The sequence below is a fragment of the Vidua macroura genome, chromosome 1 (genome assembly GCF_024509145.1).
Source record: "Vidua macroura isolate BioBank_ID:100142 chromosome 1, ASM2450914v1, whole genome shotgun sequence".
Lineage (NCBI taxonomy): Eukaryota > Metazoa > Chordata > Aves > Passeriformes > Viduidae > Vidua > Vidua macroura.
In genome coordinates, this window is record NC_071571.1 from 68,997,823 (window position 1) to 69,020,439 (window position 22,617).

Here is a 22,617-nt window from a genome sequence, read left to right on the forward strand (position 1 = left end):
CACTCTGTCAGCACCCACAAGGGATCACATGGTTTGAGAGTTTACTACTATCCATACCAAATTTCCCAGTAAAATTAAGGTCAAGCTTTGAAGGGAAGATCATATTTTCCAGAGGACAGGAGCATAAAAGTGCGACACTGATGCCTTTTGATCTGAGGTCTGCTTTGCTACTTGTGGTGAATCCTTGCCAGAACAATAGGTCTTCAGAGTAGATTAGTCCTAGAACATCTATGGCAAAGGCTTATCTAAGCTAAACATACCCAAGTATTTATATTATGCTCACAGCCAGCCCATATGATTTTACAGGTCTTCATATGATTGAATCACGCTTGCTCCTGAAGCGGCTGTTTGATTTTTTAATGTTAATGGTTCATGTTTTTGCCCGAAAGTTGCTCCTATGAAAACATGTACTCCAGAAGATTATCCCATGGTGTCAGGTCACCTTCTGGGAAAGTTTTCAATTTCCCCCTTATCCTATTAGCTTGTGAGATTAACTTTTCAGGTTTCAAAGGATAACACTACTCCACCAAAACGTGGCTGTTGCAGGAAGCCTGTGCTCACTGGAGTGCAATCCAGACACAGAGAATCACAGAATTGTTTAGCTTGGAAAAGAGCTCTAACATCATTGAGTCAAACACAGCTAATGTTAGTGACTGGATATGGGCCGATCCTAGAACACCCAAACTGCTTTGCAAAGCCAGCCATGAAGTCCTGTGGCTGCAGTGAAAAAGGTTCAATGTCCAATTTTCTCCTTCTTGTTTTCCCCGGATTTCTACGCCCTCAAGACTGACTAATTAGAATCAAAGAAAAACTGAAAGATTTGGGGAGTAGAAAAGGGATACCTCACTAATCAATAAATTAAAAGGGAAATCTTGTGACCTACTTCACCACAGATATTCTCCTATTTTCCCAAGAGACTTAGTTCTTTCATACAACCCACAGGTTATGGTACTCTCTCCACTGACAATTTCATCAATTAAAATCCACATTTTCTGCTGCCCTGTGTGACAGCATCAATCAGGCCCTGTCTTGGAACAAGTACTGCTCAGTGCAGTTCAGGGAAGTCCTCCTTCTCTCCTCCTCCTCATGTCATCACTGAGAATTCTGAAAAGGTAGAGGACTAAGGAGACTGAGAAATATCAAATGAGCTAGGCTGTATTTATGGATCTTAGTAGATGATGGTTTAAAAATAACCACATAGGTTTTTCTGATGCCTAAATGGCACCCATTCCTTTTGCCTTGTAGAAAGTCTAGCATACTGTTTTCATAATCAAGTTATTTGGATAACACAACAGCGATTTAGATTAGGATTTGTTTACACAGCTAAATATGTTGAGTAATGTAATTAAAATGAGCTCTCTGACTCTGTCACATCTGCAATAGTAACTGGCTTCGTATGGTTGAGTACAAGCCTGCTGCACAGATGTTTCTTGATAAGGTATAAATCAGTGTTAGATGCTGTTTATTGCAGCATTTTTACGACCTTCTTCCCTGAAAGAGGGAATGTTGTCTGCACAGCAACCAGATGTGACCTGCAAGACTGTATGAAATGCTACCACAAGCCAAAACAGGTCCCACATTCCATATCAGCATCTGCAATGGCTCATCAAGTATTTATCAGGTCATTAGAACATTTCTACAGGCCCTAGCACCATACCACCACCAGAATTTACTTACTATAACCTGCAATGAAAAAGGCAAGCATCCTATAAAGCAACTGGAGCTCAAACAGCAGAAGATCCTGTTTTAGTTTGTTTCCTGCCTTTAAGGTCAAATTTCTGAGCAGACACTGCTGCTAGATAGCAAGATACTGTGAGAGATCAAGGCAGCTGCTTTTCAGGGCATTGTAGGGAAGAGTTTCTATTTACTGCCATCCTGCCATAGGTGATATCAACACTTCGATGGTGACAGGGGAGGAAACTTATCTTGCACTGGTGTCTATGCAAAGAGAAGTGAGACAAGAGAGCTTCTCCCCTGGTGAAGGTGGCACAGCTTGGAGCACCTCACTAAGCTCTGCTCAGCCCTGTAGGAGCAAGAGGATCTAACAGGGAAAACTTACCTATGACCCAGCATTTGTAGACAGCCAAGCCTGGCCCAAGCCACACTGGCTCCTTCTTTGTAGCTGATGAAAGCAACACCCATGGGCTCTGAAGGTAAGAGAGTCTAACTTCACAAGATGTAGTTCTTGGAAGGTTTCTTGAAGCAAAATCTGACACCTCTTATTAAAAAAAAAAAAAAAAAAAAAAAAAAAAAGCTGGGATTGGGGGTGGGGTGGGGCAGGATGGGTTTTTCTTCCCTGAACTAATCTGTGTCTCTGATTTGCTTCACTTGTTACATGGACAGAAGATCCTGTCAACACAGAAATAATGCCAAGTATTTACAGTTTAATGGAACCCAGGGACCAATTAACAACACAGAAAACCACCAGGCAGTGTATTTCTCATCGTAACAGGAGGGAAATCTTACATTACTGCTGTTTCCCTATTCCTTAAAATAAAGCACCAGCGTTTCATCAATGATTTCTCAGTAGTAATGTTTATTACCTGCCAGTTTTACCATTGGACATTCATCAATTGCTTTCTGTGTTCAGTCACAAAACCCATCTCTCTACTTGTGACCAAAAACTACCCCCAAGAAAAGAAGAAAGAAGAAAAAAAAAGAAAGAAAAAAAAGGGAAAAAAAAAAAAAGAAAGGAAAAAAGTAACTGTCCTTGGGGCTCCAGAGCAACATTGCTAGAACCTGCCCTCCACCCCAAGCTCCCGAACTGCTGACTCCTCAATAGCCTGATGGATGTGATGCACCTCGTCCTGCGTTAGCGTCCTCTCCGGGTGCCGGTAAATGATACGGTAGCAGTGGCTGACCTTCTTCGTCCTACAAAACACAAACCAAAAGAGGACTCATAAATACGTCTGCCTGCAAATGCAAATACATGAGGCCAAACACTTACCCTCTGGATCATTTTTATTTGCGGTCTAATTTTGCCCTTGTTGCTTGAAAATCACCTTAATGCTAAGATACACAGTTCGGAGAGGCGGGACTGAGCTGAATTTTAATTTTGGCAGAGGACTTTGCTGAAGTCCACCTCATACCTCAACTTGTATTGTGGTGTGGTAGCTTCTTACCAGAGCAAACACCCCCTGGAGAAGGGATTCTTACCCTGTGCTATGGAAAGTAGGAGACAAAGGAGAACAGGGAACTGGAACAGAGAAAAGGGAGTGATGGGGGAAAGAAAAGTATTTAAGAGTTGCTGGCTAGGCAAAGACAAGTTAATGAAAAATCAGGACAAACCATTAAGTTGAGTAAGAGTGAAAAAAATCTCCTTGCTCTCTATCAAAAGCAGGCAAGAGCACCTAGTTTTGCAAGGGCATCTCTGTAATTGCAGTGATTGTGTTACTGAATTTAAATGGCAGTTTTGGCACCCTTTTTTTGTCTCAAATGGAGCCCACACAGCTGCTTCTTTCAAAGGTGAACACTCACTTCAATGAAAGAGAGAAAATCTGAGGAGAAAAATTATGGGAAACCAGACAGTACCAGGCAGAAAAAGCTTCCAGACTGGCAGAACTCTGCATTTAATGGCACACAAATGCAGTCAGCAAGCTTTGGATCATCTCTCTCCTGAAAATTGCTTCATGTTAGAACCACATTTATGCTTAAGATGATTTGATTAAATCTACAGTTAAATGTGTTCATCCACCGAGACAACTCTCAAGATATTCATTTCAACCTCAAATCCTACTAGGAACAGGCACAGGTAATTTTTACTTCAGAATTGTTGTTTGATACCAATTTTGTCCCACCCAACAAATGTGGGAAGTTTGCCCTGGTCCCACTGGCAGTTTACAACCAAAAAACTACTTCTAATTAAAGCATTCCCCTTTTTTTGTGTGCTCTGAAGATAAAGCAAGTTAAATATGGCTAGCAGCTGAAAGGGCAAACTGCATTTCATAAAGTGTTGAGCTGACTGCAGTTAACTGCTAAAAGCCAACCAAGAGCATTCCCTGGGTGCAGGTTAAATGCTGCAGAAAAGTAATCTTTGAGGAAAGAGGGGGAGGTGTAACTGTGGGGAAGGTGTTGCTCTGCTCTGCTCCACCTCTTCAAAGCAGCCAAGAGGACAAACCTCAGGGAAGCAAGTAAATGGAATAACAAGGATTTGGTCAGATGCTACACTGCCAGTGAAAAATTTGAGTAAGAGAGAGGGATAATGCATTGGAGCTCAACAGAAATGATTTTCAAAATCAGGCTAGCAAATATCCTTAGAGCTGGTAGTATTTCAATTTTTAAAGGTGCTACAGGAATACACCTGATCAAAAACATTTGCAAATTGCTTTGGCTGAAAATCGATGTAGAAGATGTACAGCACAGGCTTAGTCCTGAAGTTTTGCAAATATTGGGAATATATCCCATGACTGAAAATTCATTATCATTATTTAATGATAATGTGACGTAAACACAAATTTGCTTAATGTAGATGTAAGCTGTGGTAGGTGTAGCTACAGCAATGGCCTTGGTCAAATGGAAGTGACAATTACTCCTGACTCAGGTGTTTCTGTGTCCCCCTCCCTCCATGCTAGAGAGCAGTTCATTCCATAACAAATAATATATGGCAGACTAGGACACAATAGTTTCTTGTGGGTGTTATGGAAAAAGAGTAGCTTTAGGATGTATTTAAATCAGGAAAGGGTAGAGGTTGTAGAGAACAGCACTGGACTAGAGTTCTGCTAGCTGCAGCTGAAGTTAAGCATTGGTGTGAAAGAACTAAAACGGGGATTGCATTAAATGTAATTAATCTAGATTTAATTATGGGCAAAAAAATGAAATTGTAACTACTAATGCACATAACTCCACATAACATGGATGCTACATCGTATGCTACATTTTCCTCCCACCTTTTAGCTAGGTTTATTTGCATCTCTGTTACTAATTAGAAAGAAGGAGTATAAGGGTTCAAAGACACACTGCAAAATTCAAAACCTTAAGCATTGTTTCCAGAGTACTATTTACTAACTTTTCAAGGGAGATTTGGAAGAGCACTTCTCAGCTCTTCCCTCCCTTAATATTTCCCCTGCTCCCAAATAAAGAATTAAGACACTGTGATTAATCCCTGCCATCAGCTGCAACTGGAAACAATTATTGTCAGCAAATAATACCTTTGCTCATTCTGTTTCTCACTTCCCTTTAGTGCCACAGAGCCACAGAATGTTTGCCTACCTTAGCGATGGCTCTGCTTATGCATAATGAAGTCTCTGCTGCATGTCATGCTGCAGCCTGACGATACAGAAGCAGTGGCTCTCTATCCTGAGAAACAAAATTTTGAGGCCAAAATCTGCAGCAGCAGCTTCATGGGATAAAAAATAAAGAAGAAAAAAAAAGAGGAAAAAAAGGTAGAAGCTTAACAGTGAGCACACTGGGCTTCATTTACCTAAAGTGCACCGCCAGACAAGTCCGTGCGGTCGCAGTCACGCGGACTCCTCTCCCATTAGGCTTCAGCTGATCTCAGTGTCACAAGTCTCTGCACCAGCCTGCGGCTTTCAGGTAATGAAGCGCAGTGAACACAGTGAAACACTGCTCAAAAGGAGAAGGAAGACAGGGGTTTATTCTGATGCCACAGGAGGAAACAGGATACAGACTGTGGACAAACACTGGAGCGAAATAATGCCTAATGCTCTTTCATATGATTTTTGGAGGAAAGAGCTTTGCCTCATGATTTTCAGGAATTGGCACTCAGCTGCCTTCATGTGCTAGGGAGCTGGTCCCTGCCAGGTCAGAGTCACTGTGTGGGGTCCATCTGAAGGTCAGTGTATATGTATGGATATTTCAGCCTGATACCTAAGCAGAACAAGAAATTAAGGGGTCTTAGTCTGCTCCTAGTTTAATAAAATCAATATGAAAGCAACCTCACCCTGGTACCTGGGCTAGAATAAAAGGGCGTGGTAGGCAACAAAAATTAATACATGTGTGTTAGCTTTCCCTGCATGGAGGATCACTGAAGGATGCTTTAAATGCAACTTGGCTGGAAAGCTGATCCCAGAGGCTACCAACAGCAAAATACTTCAGTGTTCCAGGGAATCCGTCTCAGGCATTACATAAGACTAAGCACAGGGTCATTTGGTAACCAAAATGTTGCATAAAGAATAAATGCCTGGCGTTGGCACTTATCTCTTCTACATGCAATACCATAACAAGAATGAAAATCTCTCCATCCTGTACTGGAAGAGGGAGATAAAAGGGGCAGCACTGAGTAGGAAACCCCTTACCTTTTAACTGTGTTCTACTTTCCATCTGCCTTAAATAAAGCACAGAAGCATAGAGAGTTCTGTATGGAGGTTACCCCTTTTCTTAAGTGCTGAGGACAACACAAAACCAGGTATTTTTCTAGAGAGCTGGGTTTACTCTGAGGAACAGAAAACTAGAGTGACAATTGGCCACAGCATGAAAGAGCAAAAAAGAGTACCATCCCTTTTGTATCCCGAGCAGTTCACTAAGCAGTACTACTCACCATGATATCTATACTGCACCTTTGCCTACAGAATACTTTTTAAAACGTAAGATCTACAGACATGGTAGTGCAATCATTTAAATTTTTTTTCTCTCTGTTAAGTGATTCATGTTAATGAGGTTCCTTGAGGATATCCCTGCCACGGAAATGTGTATCCTATCTGCCTTCATAAGATTCATCATGTAATTCCCTTATATAAACCTTCACACAGTACTCAGTGGCTGCTACACCCTTCACAGAGATCACATGCATGGAATGACCTTAGGGAAGAGAAAGGCTTGTTTTGTTTGCCACAATGTCCCGAAAGCAGTGATGATGGGAAAAAAGGAATAAACTGTTTCATGTTACCAGCATCCTAATTGACAAAGCCATGCAGAGAGCACAGCTTTGGTTTTGCTTTGTGGCTCCAGCAGTTCCAGAATGGTTCATATTTTAAGTGGAAATGTGGAAGAATATTAAACTGCAAGAAGAAGATGTCATTACCTGTTCCTTTTTGTTTCATGCTTTCAAACCACATCCATCTCTATGACAGTAGGCGCAACTGCTAAATATCCTACCATAAATTTTAAAGTGACAAATAGCACTCTTTGCTAGAAACCACATCATGGAGAATGGCAAAAGGCTTGTGCTGTATATCTTCTCATCAGTGGCAAATATTTAAATTACCATGGTGATATGCACATAGAATATAGCAGTAATTCTCTGAACAAAGGTCTTTCCAAAATACGCATTCTCATCCATCCTTTCAAATGCTAATACTTTGCCTCTCTGGAAGAGCACAGCATATTCTTAAAAAGGGACATGTTTTTGTTTAAGGTGATTTTGATGCCAGCGAAAGGCATTAGATCACCTCCAGATGAAAGAATTGTTTTAAACCCACAAAAAGCAGGAAATGGTCATTTCTCTTGCATACCTTCTCCAGCTGACACCTGGCAAAAAGGTGGTTCAGCTTAAAAATAGTTCAGGCCAATATATGCATGTTGAGAGTGTCAGTTTTATTGGATTTTTTTTGGTGGTTACTTCAAAAGAGATGCATGTTCACTGAGTGATGATTGGACTGAAATATTGTTTTTCTGTTTCATAAAACTGAGACAGTAATGGACTTTTTGCTCTTTTCTAATTGGACTTAGTGAAATCTGTATCTGAATACCAAACCTGAAATCTGCTTGACCTTTTCATTCTTTCTTTAGTATTAATTCCATTTTAAGCTTCTCTCTTCATGTAGGGAAAAAAAAAAAGTCAAAATTCTGTTAATAGCCAGATTATTGAGAGATAAAGAGCACAGTAGAGCACAGTATGGGATACAATGGCAAAAGACATAAATAACACCTTCTAGTTTAGATAGTGAAAAGTGGACTAAAGATGAAAGCACTTTCAGCTTCTCAGTCACTGGACACTGTTAGATAGCCACAAGTACACTCTAAGACATTGTCCAGTATTCAAAAACATTGGATTAATTCAAAAGCTTTGATGATTACTTTCCTTTTCTACCTCAAGCTATCAACTAATTTCTTGCATGCAGGAACAGATACAAATAGATAAATATGAAAAAAAAAATCTTTCACAGGCTTCACTTGAAAGTTTCCTCGCTGTTAAGGTACTCACTAAATGTTTAATGGAACAGTTGAAGCAATTAGTTGTGCTTTGGCTGAGCACTTTGGCCCATAAAGATCTTTTCTTATTTCAACAGATCACCTTGGTTTGTTGACAGAGGCCAACAAAAGAACTACCATGAGCAGTGCAGGGCTCTCTTTTGCCAGCTCCCAAGCAGAGGGAACTCTTGTAAATAGTTATACAAGAAACTGAGAGAGTATTTCCCTTGTGCATCCTCTCAGTAACCAGCCAAGGATACAGATAACCCATTTCAGATCCAAGCACTTCCTATTAAAAAGCTCTTAAGTCTCACAGCATCAGAAGTAATGAAATCCATTACATGCAGGCAGCAATGAAATATCACTAGGGTGAAGAAGAAAAGTACCATTCTCCATTATACTAAAAAAAAAATCTAGAGTACCCACAGGATCATAAGGTAACTGAGACAGACTTCTGCTGCCACCAAAGGGAAGAAAAAACCTACAAAGCCTTGGGATTTGGGATTGTGTTTTTTCTTTTCATTTTAAAGACAGTAACTCATTGATTCCTTGGAGAAGGTGATGATCAATGGTTGTAACACAGGTATGAAACCATTTTTCAAGGGGATGGATTCCAGCATGGGTGATGACTGCTTGTCCTCCAACCTCAATCTCTTTTGGAAAATCATCTATCAAACTCAGGGGACAGAACTCCCATCATACTTGATCAATGCCAATACTGACGAATCAATTTCATGTGGATTTAAAGCTGGATGTGACTGAGCGTTGTCCCTCTTGCAAGGTGAACTTTGTGCATTCACTTCACACTGGGCCTCTTCTGTTTTTAGGGGCTCACCAGTCCATGGAGTGATTCAGTTCAAAATCCTGCTCTAAATCCAGGAAGATTCAAGAGTAGGCTAGAGGCTGAATATCTTCAAGACTTGCTTAACTTAGAGCAGAGTAACCTGAGAGCACTCACATGACACAAAAATTCAACACTATGCATGGAATGAGTCTCTCAACTTCCCAAGGCCGAGCCTTTGAGCAGTGGCAGAAAGCCGTGCACACAAAGATCAGAACATGAGCAAAAACCTCTGAGACTCAGAATAGGGTACAAACCCCTATTTTTTATTCAGAGTTATCACTGTGACAGGATACAAGGACTGCACAGGTGAAATAAAGATGGGAGAAAGAAAAATTTCTGATACATATATACAAAATCCAGTGAAATATCTTCTACCCATTGCGGTGGCAAATTAGAGAAGGTTGATTGGTAAAGTACTTGAGACTTATTTTTATGTACTAAACATAGAAAAATAATTGGATGCTGAAAGTAAGAGAGAAAAAACGATAGCCTCAGCATGAGACAGGACCGAATACCTGTTCTCTGAACAGCATGGAGTTTTATTTTGCTTCACTTTCCGTAGGTTTGACTGAAAAAGGTTTATGTCAAAGGCTTTTCAAAGTCTAATCTTGTTTTCACCAAAATAGAATGCAAGGAGTAATACTTTTCATTATTTGTTTAAAAACTGACCACTGGAGACTTAAACACTCTCTCTAACTGAGCAAACAAAAGGACAAAATAACTCCATTTGGATATTCTGTCTTGGGGGAATTGCCATCTAAGCTTCCTGACTCTTTCCTTCTCTGTTTAGTTCAGAAACCATGGCAGGACTGCATTTCCCATGAGAGGCCAAGGCAAAAAGTTCCTATGATGGATCACTCCCTCTCTCTGGAAAAGAAACTTGGCTGGCATAGCTGATATTGACATACTGAGGAGAACAGAAGCACACATTACCTAGAAGTCCTGGTACTGCTGGCAGCTGAAGCATTTTGGCGACCAACCAGGAAATTCTTAGAAAAAATTAACATTTTCAGTGAGCAAACCCATAATAAATCAACATATTTTCTGCCATTGCTGGCTCTCCTGCTTTCTCCACATTTTTCTTGATCTCCTAAATCCCTGGTAATTTAGCAGTGGAAGAAGATATCTCCGGCAGCAAGAGGCTCTGTGGTTCTGGCAGAACTTTGTGACTTGGGTACCTCATTCACAACCCTGTTGTGCCCTTCCAGGGCAACTGTCTGTACTGGAGAGGATGAGGGACACAACCTGTTTGCAAAGAGCAGCTCTGGAAGACACACTTTGTAGAGTTGTGCTTCTTGTGCAAAGACCTTATATTCTTCTCCCTCTGAGCCATCGCGTGCGAGTAAGAGGATGCAAGAAGCTTTGGTCCTCCTCCTATCAAAGTGTGATGTTAATAATTCCATTCCTGGTCCTTAGCCACAGCTGGATCACTCTAAACTTTCCAACCATTGGCAACTACCTGTACTTAAAGAGTGACAACCCATCCCAATATTCCGAATAAATCCAACATGAGAGGTGAATTTGGACCCTTTAAAATGCTTTCTAAAATATTTATAATAAAAATGTTAAGAGTGATACCTTTTCAGTTCTTCTGAGTGAAAGATCAAAGATGAGAAGTATAAATATTTAGCAGTTTTTTCTGCCAACTAGATGTTAATACTAAAGGCTACAAAAAGTATTACTAAAAATAACATTGCTGTCAAATTAAACCATATTTCATAATCAAGTAAAAAGAGAATTTATATGAGAAGTTAAAACAATTAATTCTCCTAAGAAAAGAAGATGGATGGTAGTGACAGCTGGTTTAGATATATCTCCACTGAGCACTAGCAGAAATCAGGGTCTAGATGATAGACAAGTGCATGGGAAGGCCTGAATGCTGTTTTAGACTCTTGTATAGATTTCTTCACTGAGATTACTAGTTTCATCCTCACCAGGCCCAGGAGGTAGGTGTTTAAGGTCCTTTTACAGCTCTTGTGAGTTAAAGTAAAGGTGGACACAGCTCTGGACTCAGACATGAACCTAAATGACTTGTCCAAGGTCCCACAGAAAACTGATGAGAGAGAGGGAGCTTGGACAAGTGCAGGCAGAGACCCTTTGAATTACCTTTCTTTCAAGTTACTCTTCCTATTCACCCACACTTCCAGTCAGCCTTCTTTACTGCAATATTGTACAGCAGTCCTGGAAACCAAAACAGGCTATGGCAGGAAAAAGCAACTCATCCAATACAGAGAGGACAAGGCAGGGGAGAGACAACATCAGGGTAACCAAATATGCTGTTTCCTAACTGATAAACTAAGCCCAAACCAGGAGAAAACAGGATGGGGACAAGAAGTTAGCAGGAACTGCTGAGTTAACCTGAGACTAGAAGACAAGAGGGGCTTTAAACTTTAAAACAGAAAGCAGAAGTTAAAAGAAATCACTTGCCCCCCCCCCCTTTTTTTTTTTGAGGAAAAGCAGTACATTAAAAGCACCTGCTCCACTGGTCAGCCTGTAGCACCTGAAGGCAACTTAAAACCCTCTGTGTGTGCAAATAGAGGGGGTTTCTCAATGGGGCTGCTCACAGGATCTGTCAAAGCTGGTGAAAACCCTGCAGCCACTTGCACAATTAAGTGTTGCTTCCTGTGTCCTTACAGTTCGTAAGTTATTTTTCCTCTCAGAATTGTCAGGTTTTACGAGCCTTAATCTGGCTAACTGAATTTGTTTTGGAGATGCAGAAATCCACCACTTTCCCTCCCTGAGGATAGAGTGGCTCCACACAGACAGCCACAAGAAACCTGTTCTCACCGTTTTTCTGACAGCTGCTGCCTTGGAAAGACAACTCAGAGAAAGTCCTCAGAGTAAGGAGCACTATTGGCCAGCAGATTAAAGTACTGTTAACACAGTGGAAAACCGTCAGGCTGTTAAACTTTTCTCTTGCCAGATCCCCTTTGAACAGGTAATACATTTGGACCATGATGAGAGACAAAGAGTCTGGATCTTGTAGGTGAGGTTTTCCTGGCTATTTTGAATGGAACAATGGGGAAAATATTGCAGCACTATTGAAACTAGCCAAAAGATGACAACATATGCCAATGAGGTGCACTGGCCAGAACTTTAACAGCTATCAAAATGAGCATTCATTTGGAAAACTCTAGCTGTTGTGTTTGGCATGTTGCCCCTTAATATTATGGTTGCTCTTTATGAAAATAAATGTGTTTATGCTAGGAAGTATGCACAGTGCACACCTCCTACAGTGAGAAAATATATGAGCATCATGCAATAAAACATCCTGTGGGCATGAAGATTAAAAAGTCAGGGCACAAAATGAAATGCATAATTCTGTGAGTAAAACAAAATTATTTGTCTGCCACTCAAGAAAGGAAAGCAAGCCACTGAGGCATTACACTAGGAAGATCAAAATACCATTTTTGCTATGACTTTACTAAAAAAGGCCAAGCAATCCTCCCACTAGCAGGAATTAGTATCAACAAAGAAGGAATAAGATCTCAGCCCAAAATAGGGAATTCACAGGGAGTGTCAGAGTAAACCAATGTTCTCAAATTGTCCAAGACATGAACTTTGCCCTAAAGCACTTCAGGAATGAGCAGAAGGAATTAAAAGGCTGTTATCAGTTGTCTTTGAGAGTTCATGGAGGACAAGTAAGGTACCGAATGTTTCAAAAAGGTCAGAGTGCTTATTTTTGGAAATAGAGAAAAAACCCCAAAGCTAGGAAGCCACAGAAACTATGAACCATTAGCTTTTACTTTAATTTCCCAGAAAAACTCTGATGTAGCTAATTAGCTCAGTTAGTTGAGGCATGGTGTTAATAATACCAAGGTTGTGGATTTGATCACTGTACAGGCCATTTACTTAAGAGTTGAGCTTAGTGCTCCTTGTGGGTCCCTTCCAACTCAGATTATTCTGTTAATTTGTGAAAAAGTTTGTAAGCACACAATGGAAATTTTTTTTAAAAGTAAAAAAAAATAGAAAACATGGATATACTGATTAAATCTAGTCAAAACAACCTGTATTTCTATCTATGAAGGCTAATAAATCAATAATCAATAAGTGAAATGATAAATTGCAGGAAGTAGTATGGAGAGTAGGTCCATGTGTAGGTACGTGCATCTTCACAGTGAGTTAAACCAGGTAAGAAAAAATGGTCTAAGATCAATATGTCACAAAATATGGTCCCAGTGGCAGCTGCAAGTAGTTTCAGACAAAGCCTCAAAATTTTAGGAAAAAAATTTAAGCATTATAATGAAAAGTGAAAAAAACAAGAAATACACTAAATCCAATTCATAAAATGAGGCATTAAAAATCTGTCTTCCTAAACATTTCACCATAGAGCAAACTGCACATAGGTGGATGAGCAAACTGGTGATCAGTACTGGTGATTACTACAAAAAGGTGATCTTGCAAGTAGCTGTAGTACTTGTCAAGAATTTGTTGTTTCCGGGACCTGTTATCCCCAGTTCAGCCAAATCTGAAGGATCAATCTTGTGGGGTTCTTCAACCTGACTCCTGGATGATGGAGTACTTTTGCTAATGGAAGAGGAGACGCAGCAGAAGTGTTTGTTAACTGGCATATTACATTAAGTTGGGTAAAATACTAAGTATAACTGAAGACAAGGTTAGAATAATCCTGACAAACTGAACAAGCTGGAGGATACAGTTCAACCAGAACAATGAATGCTGGGCAAAAAGCAGCACTGCACAAAGCATCTAAGGACCACACAGAGCCATGAGCTGCAGGTGAACCTGTGACGTTGCTGGACAACACAAGTTACAAGGCAAGACTGAGAGAATATAGGTGGCTCAGCCTAATCAGAAAGCATGAAAACATCCTTTAAATACCTAAAATGCTGCACAGAGTTAGGTACTAATCTTTTATCAACATTCACAAGCAGCTGGAGACAAAAGTAATGAGCTCATATTGCAGAAATGTTCAGCTTCAAAATTCACTTGGAAAGGCAGTTGGAGTCCCCTTTGCTGGAAGTCCTAAAGCACTGGTTATACAAGTGTCTGTCAGGAATGCTATAAGTAGAGCTGATCCTGTTTTGGAGTAGGAGGAGGAACTAGGTGGCAGTACTCTTCAATTCTTTAGCATAACGTAATGTAACAGTCTTTAAAATGCAAAAAGTTACTTGAGTAGCAAAGATAGCTCCCTATAGCTCCAACTTAACACACATCCTGTATTTTTTTATCCCCTGAAAGTGATGTAATCTCTATAGACCAGCACCCCTATCATTAGCCTTATAGGGCAATGTTGAAAGAGAGCACATAGGAAAGCAAAGTGCTGCTCAGTTACCTTTCACTGCCTAAGTCAACAAAACAAACAAACAAACAAACAAACAAGCAAAGACACAGAAAAGTCCACTCTATAAGACAGCAACCCAAAGGGAGAATGTCACTCAACTGCTTGTCCCATTTGCTTCAGAGACGAGAGATGCCTTAGGAAAGCTCTAAGGAACAGCCACAGAAGATGCTGCGTATCTTTTATAGGCTAAACTGCATTCTTTCTTTTAAACATTTCTAAGTTTATATCAAAAATTTGCTTTCAGCTTTCCACGTTCACATTAAACCATAAACAATCTTAAAATAAGGGCAAAGTCTTTCTTCTAACAAAGCAATGTTGCAAACAAGCCTGTTGAGATTCTTCACCCCAAAGCAATTTTGGAAGTCCAGGAACTCGGAGACATCTGAGACACCAATCCTTAAATCAAGATTGCCTGGTTGGCCCCACTCTGGGGACTGCGGCCTTCTGACATAGAAGCTGATCAACTTTATGCCCTGTTGCAGGTGGTGAGACTAAAAAAAATACAGAGGAAATTGTATGTCCTAGGATATACTGCAAATCAGCTAATCTCTTAATAGAAACACATAGAAATCTCAACTTGTGGAGCCCAAATACAGTGCTCTGAGTAAGCACCCATGTTTCCCTCATATTCCTACATGTTATCCTGGCCTCCCTGATCTCACTCACTCGCTGTTCTGTATTCACTCACTGAGTCTGTTCCTTATGTAGACAGATGCTGTGAGGAAGGAGCCACCTCTTATTTTACCTACCTATGCTGCCTTCCACAGCACAGAATGAGAAGCCACCATCTACTTGTATAAAAATATGTGTATGTAAGTGTGTATATCCAACTCAGAATATTTTGTGATTTTGTGATACATTCCTAGCCATTGCTGGAAAGGCTAAGTTTTTTATTAACCTTCACAAGTTTGCTTGGACTGATAAGACCACTAGTTTTTGGGAAACCTTGATGTTCACTAAATCATTTTCAGGGATTAAATGTTGATCTCATAAAAGTGCCCTTGTATATGTGTATTTCTGTTCTTACATGAAATATGAAGTTGCCAAGGAACAAATAAACTATTTATGACTTATCCTGTACAGTAACAAAGAATGGCTTAATGGGGGCACATACTACTTTTGAATGTACTGCAGTCTGTTCTTCCCTGAACTGGAGAGTCTCTTAACCGAGTTTAAGCTGTACATTTGCCTTTCGCCTCAAAAAGAGATCTCATTCTTGACACGACTGAATCACGGGATGCAACACAGCAGAAAGACCTACATGCCACAGGTTCCTGCACCACAGTCCCACAAACCTCCCTTACTTGTAGATGATTCAGTGTAGGTCACACACAGCCACCATCAACTCAGATTGCTAACTGAAAAGAACTCAAGTTATTTTTACATTACTGACTTTAGAGTTATAGAAGACATGACTGGTATTATACATTTGATGCAACAATTTGGTGGCATGACCTTAGAAACCATCATCTCTGCTTGTAGACCTTCTTAATTTGAACTACAGTAACATATAAGGAAGGATACATTCCTTCGAGATTATAGGGAGTTACACCTGAACAGCTGCCTTACCAAGTGTCCCTGGAGGTTCACTCCATTAAGATCAGCAGTCTGTTCTCTACTTTGCCTAATTTGACACGCCTAGCCAGGCTGGCTGGTGTTTTAACATTATGTTTGAAAACATACTCAGTACAAAAGAATATGAAAATTATTGGACATTCAATGCTGAGAGGGTTACAGAGCTATTCATGCTCCCTTCTGCATCCACTGTGTCTCTCCACTGCACTCACATGGACAAACTCCCCAGCCAGTGACACCTTCTCTCTGCAGAGACGGCTGAACTAACACAGGTGCCATGTGTGTTCACTCAGTGAGAGAATGTACTTCCCTAAAATGGAAGAGATGTCAGAAATTACGCTGTAGCCCTTATTGAGAAGAAGATGGAGACTAGAATAACCCTGTGACATTTTGCACTGTAGTCTCTACCAAAAGGTGAAGACACAGAGACAGTTTGGACAACTCAGTAAAATCAGAGCACTGAGCAGCATGAAGTAGAGAAAGAGAGAGAGGCATCTGCAGAACTTGTTCCTGAAACCCACAGAGTTTTCATCCACAGTATATCATGATACTTGACGTTATTGTAATTTTACTTTAGCATCCACTTGGGAAAAAGTTAAAAGGATCTTGCCCCTGACTGCAATAAACCCATCACAGAAGTTGAAGCACCTGTCTAAAGCACAGGTTGCAAGGGCTTGGACAGTCAAAACATTTATAAGCACTTCTAAGCTGGATGAAAGCTTTCTTATATTACTGGCACATCTGCACTGGCAGGGACAAACTTAGTCTCCTGTATCTCAACAGATCTCAGTTCTGATTCTGTATATCTCACAACACATTACAGAAACTCCACAGGGAAGCATGGAAAGAATCTGGATGAGGCTCAGCATCCACCTACACAGCCCATGGTTAGACCCATACTGTGTTGGATCAATGTTTCAAGTTTTGTTGTTGTTTTTATTTTTCAAGGTTGAGTCTGTATCTACTTTCTTTTCCACAAACTGGAAGCATTTCAGTAGCACCTGGCTGAGGCAATAAAACCAAGCAGCAGTGCTGTTTGCACAAATCCTTTTCCAATCCCATCTCCAGGTGCTTCTCAGATTTGCCCTACTGCACCTAAGCCAGCACATCTGCCTGAGTGGCCGCACACGTGATGAACCACAGTATCAAGCTGATGGGGTTGAAAAATGACCACATTCTCAATCTGAGTCACTGAATGGCCTCCCCAGACACTCTGCCAGCACGGTGCAGGGGTGAGAATAGCACAAAGCAAGACTTAGCCTGCCAGGAAAAACACATGTGGAAACAGGGGCTAAAATCACAAGCTGCTAATTCACTGAATCCATGTAAACAGTAATGCACATCCTCCTTTATTCCCCCAAGTTCATGTAAATCCGTGCTATACATCTAAATGAGATTCATTAGATTATAAGGGAGAGGAAAAACCCCGCCTGGCTGTCCCCAAAAGTTGCTGAGTCAAAGCTCTTGACCTATTCCCACTGAAGGCAATGGGATGACATCTCTTTCTGCCAACTGAGGATTCAGCTGATGTTTCACAAAACAAGAGGGACAGGTCCCTTGGTAGCAATGTTTTTAAAACTGATGAGCAGAAGCAGCCAGTCAGATCCTCGTCTTAAAAATGATGATACACCAGTTTAGTTAGGAAATGAATGAATGTGAACAGGACAGCAAGAGAAGAGGTAAGCAAAAACTGCTATGACAGCTGAACTTTGCAACACTGCAAAGTCTTTTGCCATCAGATAAGCCTGAGGTCAGTGGTCTGAGCCAATCTGAGGTATATAGGGTCCTTCACAGGGCCTCTGTTCTAGCACAGATTTCATTCTGTGCAAGTGAAATTGCCCCTTCTGACAAACATAATGCACATCCTCAGAAAGGAGGACTGTGTTTGTAAGCTCATTCTCAGTACTTCATCAAATATAGCCAAAATGCTTAAGAAGTTACTGCCATTAAAGACTAATCGGTTCAAAATCATTGCCTTTAACTATTCCCCTGTATGGTGGGACATCAGCCCAAGCTGACTGGTGGCTTTTGGACACTGAAAAGCAAGGCTGGAAAAAAGTAGGGTGTGGGGATCAAGACTTAGAAATATTGATGGTGAATCACTCATTTGCTGAGAGAAGGCATGACTGCCTTTAATGAACAGTTACGTGGAGGATGTGAGATAATCTAAGTGGGACTGTTACGAAATTTAACTATGAGATACTTTGAGTCATGATCTATAAAGCTGCTAACTGGGTTCAGTAAGTTGTTGAGTCACTACCATGTAAGACTGGGCTGCTCTGAAATCCATCTGGCTAAAGGCATTGAGTGGTTTGCTTTTCGTTAGAGAAGATGGAAATGAGCACACTTGGACATGAATTTTCAAGAATAAAAAATTATTAATAAAAAACATTAGCCACAATTACACACCATCCACACTAAAAATATTGTGTCATTTATATTTTAATTAAAGTCGTCCTGAGACTTAGAATTAGCAGGAATGAAATTAGCATGGATTTTAAATGTTCTGAGAGAAAAATACAGTACATTCTCTGACTTAAGTATCTCTTATGACATCAACTCAAAATAAAATGAGGACTGGGCAGAAGGATGCTGGATACTACATATAAATGACTGTTATTCCACATTTTAGAGTATTTTCACACTCAAACTGAGATGCTAAACCAACTTAGCACTTAACAGAAAGAAAAGAAAAATAAAATAATTTTAAAAACCACCACTATAGATCTAATTAATTCTGGAGAACTACTTCAGCAAAGACCCAGGGCTGAGCTAGTCAGACAACTCTATTATCTTTCGTCTGAAGAAAGTGTGATTAGTGGAGGAAATGTCACATTTACACTTAAAAATTGTTTCAAAGGCAACTTGTATCTTCTGGCACAACTCAGCCATTTAAAAAATACTGCAAGAGAAAGAGGCAGATATAGCAAAGAGCACTCCTTTTTATGATTTCTCACCCTTGTATTAAGCCACGGGTTCAGCCTGAATATTCAGTGTCTCAGCAGTTGGCATGTCCCAGGCAGAAGGGCAGAACTGCTCTCTGTTGGACCTCAGGGATGCAGTGCCAGGGCTCTCGGAGATGAAGGCTCCCCGCACAGAGCCTGTCCCATGGAGCACCAGCCTGTGATGCAGCACAGAGCAGCAGGACATGGAGCAAGGGGGAACTGCACTCTCTTCACTCCCTCTTCTGTGAAAGGGGAGAGCTGGTCTCTGCAGCTGCTCTACAGCAGTGGGAAGGGGACAAACATGGTCAAACTGGATGGAGGAAGAACATTTGCTAACAAACACAAATCTTCCGAGATTTCCCTCAAAGGTCACATTGACAGTGTTACATAATATAAATTGAGTTTCTTCTGAACATGTCTGTGCACACTCACCACCAAGAGATCCACAGTGTTAGTCCCAACTGCAGTTATGTCTTGAACAGTGCAACATTTATGACCATTACACACAAACACTCTACAGCCCTTATGGGTTTTGTGGTTGGGTTTAGTTTGGTTTTTGGACTTTTTTTCTTTAAATGGCAGCTACACTCAGACTTCTTTTTCTGGCTTTTCACTTTTTTTTCCCCTTCTATTTTCATTTTAGCTTGGCATTTGCTAGCATTTAGCTGTGAAGCCTGTATGGGGAGCCAACTAAAGTTTTGCGGGAAATTCAAAGGAAATGAGATCTAAATCTAACCAAGAAGTACTTTCAGCACAGAGGCACCAACTTCATGGTCATCCTCACTTGTAACCCCCTGGAAATATCACACAAACCAAGAAGTACAAGAGCTTGGAGAGGATTCACAACTCCATCTCTTTTGGCACCTCTCTTTCAGCTTTATGTTACTAGGACCTTTGACGTCCCTTTTTGGTTTTTTTTTTACTTTTCAACTCATTTAACGAGCTTTGATAAATTGAGGACCCTCCACCACTACATATTTCAAACAGAATACCACAAAAGATCAAGTTGATCTAGATAAATTTGAACCATCCATACTGAAATTCAGATAGTAAATGGCCACAGCAGCTAAATTTGGCTTATGGCATAAAGCCTCCTATGCCTTCCATTCACTGGGCTGCAGACATTCCAGCTGAGGCATTGTGTGGCTTCCAAAGGTTACCACTGTAAGAGTGAATGGATTGGGATGAAACTGTAGAGATTTGTTTCCATCAGGAAATTAACAAAACCCATACCTTCCTTAAAATTTACCCTCTCTTGTGTTACAGACATACCAATGCACACACAGTAACCATGATGTTCACTGGGTTTGCCATTCCATTCAGGACAAGCATACCTGCCTCCTCTCTGCCTTCTCAAGTGAGCAGAAACCAGGCATGCTTGGTTTCAAAAGCAGCACTGAAAGCAGGTTCAAGGAAGTGAAGGACCAATAGAAAAACCAGCTGGTCATTTGCTAGGAACCAAGAAGAGTATCTCGAGAGTTGCAGACAAAGCCAAAAAATGAAATTTAAGTGTATTCATATACTGTGATGCTTGAGCTACAGAGAATTATTGAGTTACCATTCATCAGCTGAACTGCTGAAAGCAACCATGTTCATGTTTCTACCCATTCCCCCAATACAATAAAATACATTAGCATTACATGGCTCCTGGAAAAATATTTAAGAATGTGAAAACGTCCAAGTTATGCAGATGAGCAGAGAGGTGGCAATTCAATCAGCTACAAAAATGGGATCAATTCCAATTACAAGTTCATACCTTATTTATAGCAGCATTGCCTGACTAAACTAACATATTCATCTCTGATAAACACCAGACATCTCTGACCATGGCAGGATATCAGAAGGGGAAGTGGAGCTGAATAGGACAGTGAGTGACAAGGACTTGCTGAATGTCATTCAATTAATCATTTAACCTCTTTGTAAGTGAAGAGAAATGCAGACACCTCACTCAGCCTTCCTAAGAAGCTCAATTCAATAGAAACTCCCATCCAAATAAAGGGCTCTGAAACCCCTGCAGAATGAAATAGAAGTATTTGCCATACCTGGATTCCATGTGCAGAACCATCTCTGTCAATACCTGTAGTCCTGCTGCAGGACTGCTCAACTCTTACATGTTAGACAACATGGCTTCTGAAAGGTAATCTGGCAGTGTGGCAACACAGGCTGAGACAAAACTCTCTATGAACCTCAGAAAATAAAGAGCGTAAAACTGTACATAAATGCTTTTCAATAAATTAATTGAAGTAATATATTGTGTGTTTAAATTTCCTCTTTGTCAGATATTTCGATACAGAATAAAAGCAGTCTATTGTGAAACAACAGGGCAGACTGGATGGGTGGTTTATCAGACCTGAGAGCAGTGACTAGCAGCTGATCTGTCACCCTCAAGCTTAACAGGCAAAAAAAGTCTGTCCCCCCTGATCCGTCATGGTGTAAAGAGTGATAGGTCTAAACACAGATATGATTAATCTAAACTGCAATCTCTGATATAGCAATGCCTGCAAAGGTTACCTGCAAAACTGAAAGGCAGCAGCCAACTGTTTTTGCATGAAAAGGGCAATCTCCAAGAGAAGATAAAGGGTATCTGTGTGACTTTCCTGCTAGACATCCTCCAAAGCCACAGACTATTCTTCTTCCCACAGCAAATACCACAGCCTTTTCATCTGGAAAGAACAGGTAGCAAGCTCTGCAAGAGCAGCAGCCCTGCCCTGCTCACTTCTGTGGCAGCACCAGGCCTGATTTTTGGCCACACAGCTGGTTGTGCAGGCAAATGATACCCCCTCAGCTGAAGCACAACCCTCCCACCCTACTGTGTTTTTTGGAGGACAGGTTCTCAGCTAAATCAGTCCCCTGATTTGGATGCCATAACACCGCGGATGGCATGAATGAAGGAGTGAAGACTGGTGATAGTTAATCAAAACACAAAACCACAAGTTTTTGGCATGGTCTAAGATCATGGTTCCAAGGCCAATCTCAGAGAATCTGTCAGCTCAGCTCCTACCTGCCTTGGGTGCTCCAAAGCAACTGCTAACACAAGATGTGATGTCTTTGGTGGGTACCACCTGGGGCCGATGCTTGAACATCTCAACCTCTCCTAAGTTTGACTGAAAACTTCCGTGTGAGTTACTGCAATGTGAATGATAGTGCTAGCCTGTGACCCGTAAGAGAACCAAGAGAACACTGAGCTGGATTCACCTTGCAGCACATTTATTTTGTAAGCAATTCTTCTTCGGTTCCTCATAGTTACAGAGACTCATGGGAGACCAAGTAGAAGTTTGTGGGATTTGGGATATTTGTCTGGCTGGAAGCATAACAGAATCTGATTCATTTGTGTTTTCTTTCCAAAATGCAACAGCCATCAAGCAATCACAAAATAGTGTCATGATTAAACAACTGATCACAGGCGAGCGTGGGGTTGCCTACACACAGTAATCTGCCCTGCTGCTTCCTGGGAAAGTTTGCAGCCTGTGCCAGGTTTCTGTACTGCTGTGTTAGACTGCTCCCTATTCTCAAACTAGCTCATGCACAGGCTTTCTAAAAGCAAGGCAAGCCCTTTATTTAGATCTTCCATTTGCATTTTCATTTTTAAAGAGACAATTGTAATTTTCCAAATAAATAACAGAGCCCAAAGAACACATACAAATATTGAAACTGAATTTGGTGGAAACAACTATGTATCTTGGTTTAACTTCCACATTGGAAGAATTCAGAAAGAAAAAAACCCAAGTACTTCCAATAGTTTTGTGTTTGGTGAAAATTGCCAATAATTTTTGTTGCAAAAACATTTTCCTTCCACTTTCAACATTCATCTGAGACAAGAGCAAAAATAGTTTAACTGTGAAAATGATCCATTTTACAGGCAT

The 22,617-nt window shown here is 40.7% G+C and overlaps 1 protein-coding gene across 13 annotated transcripts in view; it reads right to left on the bottom strand.

Annotated features, from left to right (window-relative positions):
• Nucleotides 1-2,516: 2,516 nt before the first annotated feature.
• Nucleotides 2,517-22,617, bottom strand: part of FARS2 (phenylalanyl-tRNA synthetase 2, mitochondrial) — a 231,103-nt gene continuing 211,002 nt past the window's right edge. For all 13 annotated transcript variants that reach the window (XM_053970013.1, XM_053969920.1, XM_053969910.1 and 10 more), the window contains one exon: nt 2,517-2,871. In XM_053970013.1, coding sequence (XP_053825988.1) covers nt 2,733-2,871 — 139 coding nt within the window. In that variant the 3' untranslated portion in view covers nt 2,517-2,732. The remainder of the gene's footprint in view (nt 2,872-22,617) is intronic.